The following is a 6,122-nucleotide window of genomic DNA, read 5'->3' on the forward strand; positions in this document are numbered from 1 at the left end:
ATCTCATGACTTCCAAGAGTGTCTTTTGATGTGACATATACTACCTGTTCAAATGGCAGAGGAGTCCAAAAAGGAGGCCAAAGGCTAAAGTAGTGCCTCACTGACACAATAAACTAATACAGGGCTATATGAAATCAGTTTCATTATTTTTAAATTTCGGATTTCATTTTTCATGATTTAGGATTTTTCCGTTTAAAAAAATATATATATATAGATTACAAACACTGTACAGTTTAATTGTTTTAATATATCTATAGGTTCTTTAAACTGACTTTGTGGTAATGTGTAATGAGTGCCTGATTTCCGTTTTTTACCCTGACTTCCGTCATTGCGGAGAACACGGACACAACCTGGATTTCATATAGCTCTATTAATAGGACGGGCTCTGTTCTGGTGTTTCTGTCCCAGTGACCCAACCAAGAATCACTGAATAATGGTGGTGTGCCGCACTACAATGAACCCACAGACCAGTGCAATCGATCCCAGACCGTTTACTCACACAATGCCTACATTAGCCGATGAGATTACATTAACTGATTCTTTAACTTCTAAAAGCTACCACATAATTAACAGAATACTTCCCCACCACTTAACCAACCATTCCTGCACATATAAAGTCAGTATTAATGCTGCAGCACCGAATTAAGCTCACGGAAATGGAGATCTAAACACATCTGTGCAGCTCTGCAAAGCTCGCAGTTCACATGTAATCCCCGTTTCCCACGTAATTCTCCAGGCCAACGTTTCTGAAATCCTACTTAACGGCAGGCCAGCAGTTTCTCATGCTTCGAGGCCTGGATAGGTTTACACGGCAAGAACACTGACTTAGGCTTCTTTGAAGTTACTCACGCTTAGTGCAATATTACTTCAATCTATCCAGGAGAAGAAATCCAACAAGGACACAGTGACAGAACGAACGCAAAGGTCATGTTTACTGGCAACAGCTGGGAAACCAAAGCCACAGGAAATTCTTTCATTCTCTTTTGGGTTTATGTTAGGCAATGTCTTTTGCTCGTGATGCTAAAACTGTACTTGCCGTACTAAATATATATGTGTGTGTGTGTGTGTGTGTGTGTGTGTGTGTGTATAAATCCAGCACAATGTTGCCTTATTCATATTGACTTAATGGAGACAGCAGCAGTACAATACTCAATTACCTTGTTTGTAAGCTATACAAAACAGCTGTAAGGAACTGCCAGAAATGTTTCAAAAGCAGAAATGATTAATGGTTTCTTTAGGTCAAACAGGAGCACACAACTCAAATTGATCAACCATTACACACCACAGCGAGAGCTTCGACACACAAACACACTGACTCATCACATTTGCACCTACATCTGTGAAGAGCCACTCGTGATCAACAACAATATTTGGCCGAAGCTGCTCCCACCCATATTAGATCATGCTGTGCCCCAGGAGATGATGGAGGATTTAGTAAGACTCTGGCTCTACGTCAGGTCTCTGAAGAACAGCAGAGAATTCCCCCCCCCACCTCCGAGTCTCCCCGGTCTGACAGGCTGCTGCCAGCAGGGCGAGTGTGTCACTAAAAGGGCAGAGTTTTGGCATCCGCTTTCCCCCGCCGGGAAGCACCGTGAATCACTTTCAGGGTTGATGCACAAATTGGCACAAAAATCACAAAAATAAATAGCTGCGTACATCTTGCACAAAAACAAAAAGCATCAGTAGTTCTCCAGACATCTTCAACAGGCATCTCCTGACATGACCTTATTTAGCCAAACACTGTTTTATATAGGACACCTGTAAACTACAGCATTGTGGCTCGAAGCTCTGATCCTGTTTAAAGCCTAAGGGCTCTCCTTGTAGAGAAGAAGTGCCACAAATCCAACACCATCTGAGCTAAGCAAAGGTGTCTAACTTGTTCATAAAGTCATCGCCCTGTACAGGCAGACCGGGGAGTGCAGTAAGGTCACATTCAAATGGACTCGGACGATGTCAAAGTGCAAATTACTTAACGCAGACAAATGCGTCTATTCAAATGACCAAGGCAGGCACCACCATTTTCCTACACAAAGCACTGCCGATGTATGTAAACAATACTATAAACTGCATCTACTGCTGGGGGTGGATTTGGGTTTCCTGGAACAGGTGTCTTTTTTTTTTTTTTTTAATCCTGTCTCTTTGTAACACTGGACAAGGGCATCTGCTAAGAAATAAATATTAATGAGAATAATTAATAACTCTTTTCCAAACTTGAGTTACAAATCATTCCCACACCAGCTGTTTATCCCTCCATTCGGCCCAAACCCCACTCAGGCAGTGAGTGATTTCAGATTAAACCGAGTGCAGGCCGGCGGTCAGCGCTCACTCACGTCTCAAAGCAGCGGTCCACATTGTCGGACATCAGGAGCAGCATGCACAGCTGCTCCAGGGCAATCAGCTGCATGTCGCGCTCGTCCCCCTGTCCCATCTGTAGCCATTCCAGCAATGTGTCAGGGTCCACATCGGCCATGCTGCCGGACACCGCGCTGCACAGGCAGCGAGTAAAACAGCAGCTCCGAGGAAAAGCTCAGGTACGGCCGGGGTTCGTCCGGAAACGCCAGCCAGGAGCGGAAGGTAAAAAAGGGGATGGGGGTAAAAAATAAATAAATAAAAAAAAAAAATTCACTGATTTTCCACCGTCCGTCTCATGCAGTCTTCACCTAGAGGAGAAAAGAGAGGGGGAATGTTAGAAGAGAAACAGAACAGTTAAAATCCACAGGGTTTGTGTGTTTTTACATGTTGTATTAATCCACCTCTCCTGGTTCACTTACAGTTCAAACTGTCACGGTTTGGGAACACAAAAAACAAACAGCCACAAAAAAGCCCTTTAGTGTAAGCTGATTAGGTGGCCGCTTAATTCGAAACCAAGGGCCAGGCTTCTTTGTCAGGGTCGGTCTATAACAGGCGGTGGACGCGGCCATTGTCTCCGGACAGACTCAAATGACAGGTCTCCTCGGCTCTGCTGGGTAATTATTAATTACTTGCGGCTCCAGCCGAGGTCTCAGCCTGGATGTACTCTGTGTGTGTGGGTTTGTCCCCTCCAGCACACCATATTTACAGTTGTGTCAGTGTGAACAATAAGTGGATTGTTTTGTGTTAAGTAACCCTTCTGCTTGTGCTGGAGTGGGCTGAGTAGCCAGATCCAATCATGTTCAGGCCTAGATCGTAATAACTGGGGTGAGCGCTCTAATAATACCCTATACGCAATGTTCTCATTTCAGCAAGACGAGTTGAGTCTATGGATATAATAAAAGTGTCATTCCAACACACCCCAAACCCACGGGCGTCATCACACAGGGACGGGCCCCCTAAAGGACAGAGCTCATCGAGGTTTAAGGGGTCAGGCTCAAATGCCACAGCAGCCATCCCAAAACAATCAAGTACCAATGAGGTTTATGCATCCAGTTATTGTATTGTGAAGGACTTTAATGAGTTGCACACACAAAGCCTCAGATATACTAACACTACATTGTCCACACCTGGGGACAGAAAAAAAGGCAAAGCAAACAAAGGTATGCAACTACCTGCAGCAGGTGTCTCTGTATTAGATGACCCAGCTCATTTAACCCCTTGTAAACCGAGACCTGGTCAATCAGGCTGTGCGAGTTGGAAACAAAGCTATGGATCAGACCACCTCCCAACTGCTTTAGTGATCAATACGAATATCAAATAATATTAGTTACCTAAACTCAGACTCTACACCCAGGCTAATGTATTTTAAAAACAGATTAACTATACAACCTAACAAGCCCTGTACCTCACTTATACACCAGCGTTTATGAAACTATGTAGCAGTTCAGGGTTTTAGCTCAGCTGACAACCCATGAGCACACACAATATCTTGAACTGTCACCCTTGTATCTGATGGCAGTGGGTGATCTGGTGTATAAGACACGAATAGCACAGACTCCTGTACTGCAGTCACACAAACCGGCTGCTGTACTGGTCTAGTCTGCCCTGAACAAAGGGGTATTTTATTCTCTCGAAGGCAGGTCAGAATTAATCCCCCAAAACACATTTAAACCCCTGTGATGTTTCAAGTACCGTCTATTGTTCTGGCCGTGTCAGAGCCCCGGACCCGAGCCGACACACTTCCTGCTGAGTGGAAACACCGCGGCGGCCGCAGCGATCCGGCCGCTCTTTACACCCTCATCTCAGCTGACGCAACAAACACACAACTTACACACAACTTACACACGAAGCCACGGTGTAACACAGTGCAAGTCCGCGACGAGCAGCCCAGCGTGTGTCGATCATACGACACAACTACGGCCGGGTGGATAGTGTGTCAACACCAAGCTCAACACACACACCATCTTCAACAAACAAAACACACTTGATCGCGACCAGCTCGACTCAAAACACTCAACACTATCGCTAAACTCCCGACACACCGTCCCAATCGCACCGCAACCGCCCACTGGGTCTCACTCCGCCATCGCCAGATATTGCCTCGGGTTTTACACAAAGGTTAAAAGATCTGTTTTTGTTTTTCAACATCCAACTCAACGCGGCCTGGTGTTTTCTGGCGAAGCCCCGGAGCTCGAGTTACACGCTGCCCACAGGCCTCTGCGCCCCGCTCGGCCTGACGGCGCAGGAAACCCCGGCAGTGGCTTTAAAGCCCCGACAGGCAGACTCACCTTCTCGCGGCGGACGAAGAGAAGAAAGACATTTATTTACAAGCGATCACCAGGCGACACAAAAAAACAAACACGTTCAAGTGTAGAGGAGAGCCCGGTTCATTCTCCCGTGTTGGCCGCACACAGAGCGGACGTGAGCAGGACAGCGGTGGTGTCTCCTCCCGGGCGCAATGAAGAGCGGAGCTGGGGAAGCAGTGCGGCTGAGCGGCTCCCGTCCGCGTCACGACTGAGAGCGACTCCCCCAGCGGCGCTATAGAGCCGCGCCGCCCACAGGGGGCGCCACACCGGGAGTAACAGCAAAGAAACTCGCTCTGTGGTTTCATCACGTCATGTTCCCCGTGTGTGTTGACTAATAGGCAAATAATTTACTGACTAAGGATAGGCGGATAAATATTGCTGCACTTTCTTTGAGCCGAATGGGTGAAGATTAGGCACTTCTACCACGTTTATCATGATTTTACATTTTTACCATGATTAACTATACTGTCATACCAGACCAAAAAATCATTATTCATCTCTCTGTACTGTACAGTATCTCCAGGTCCAGGACTCCACTGCTGCAGTAACTGCACAGTGCAGTACAATATTCTTGTCACAGTATAAAGCACAGCGTCCGTCACCGAGGGGTCTTCCATGGCCAGTCCGCTGGTCACAGTTGTCCAGCTCCTGAAGTGCCCCCTCTGGAATCCAGTCCTATTATAAAAAGCCAGTTTAACGTACAGTCACGCTGCCAACTGCCCCGAGATCTACCGATGGTCTGTGCTGGGTGTGAGTGGTGACACAGGGCCACACAGGGCGCCCATTTACAACCATTAGCATCTCACATCCCGGGGGTAGCTCAGATAAAGGCCTACATATCAAAGAGCAACGAAGATGTATTGTCAGAAACCAAACAAAACCTCCAGGATTACCATGTTTCTATTGGGCCCCACTGCCGTTTGAATGCATGCGATTACTAGGTCACCTTGCATGTTGAATCCTCGAATCATGGGTCTCCTGCTGACAGCTGTGCGTGTGCCAGACGTGTGTCTATCATGCGTGTTGTAAACTAGCAAAGATGTCCGGCCCATTACAGTGTAGGTGCACGTTTGTGATGCCATCGCCATCCATGTGCAATATAACACTCAGTGCTGCAAGGTGTCTAAGTGACTGGAACAGCAGTGTAAAACAGACTGCCACCGAATGATCTAGCCCCCCTTTGACTCAGAGACTGCAGTAGACACACACGCTGGCGTCGCACACGTCACAGCAGCTTTATTTCTTCAGGTGCAGTGCTGTGCTGGCATCGCAAGGTGTCCAAAACTAACGACACAAGCAGTTTTGTCAGTTTTTTGGGAAGCGAATGGGACGGGCCCCCAGCGCTGTAGTCCCACGATGCTGTGAAGACACAAACCGAGGACCTCCACCTCGGTAACCTCCAGCTCTGCTCTGTGCCTGTGGTCTTCACCAACACGGACCGGACACGTGCCTACGCAGGACACC

The 6,122-nt window shown here is 47.3% G+C and overlaps 1 protein-coding gene across 12 annotated transcripts in view; it reads right to left on the minus strand.

Moving 5' to 3' along the window:
- The window catches only part of hectd1 (HECT domain containing 1), a 28,379-nt gene extending 23,517 nt beyond the window's left edge, over positions 1 to 4,862 (minus strand). For all 12 annotated transcript variants that reach the window (XM_066694724.1, XM_066694726.1, XM_066694721.1 and 9 more), the window contains exons 1-2: positions 4,641 to 4,862; positions 2,331 to 2,660 (exon numbers count right to left, since the gene is read on the minus strand). In XM_066694724.1, coding sequence (XP_066550821.1) covers positions 2,331 to 2,470 — 140 coding nt within the window. In that variant the 5' untranslated portion in view covers positions 2,471 to 2,660; positions 4,641 to 4,862. The remainder of the gene's footprint in view (positions 1 to 2,330; positions 2,661 to 4,640) is intronic.
- Positions 4,863 to 6,122: the final 1,260 nt, after the last annotated feature.

The sequence above is a fragment of the Amia ocellicauda genome, chromosome 21 (assembly GCF_036373705.1).
Source record: "Amia ocellicauda isolate fAmiCal2 chromosome 21, fAmiCal2.hap1, whole genome shotgun sequence".
Lineage (NCBI taxonomy): Eukaryota > Metazoa > Chordata > Actinopteri > Amiiformes > Amiidae > Amia > Amia ocellicauda.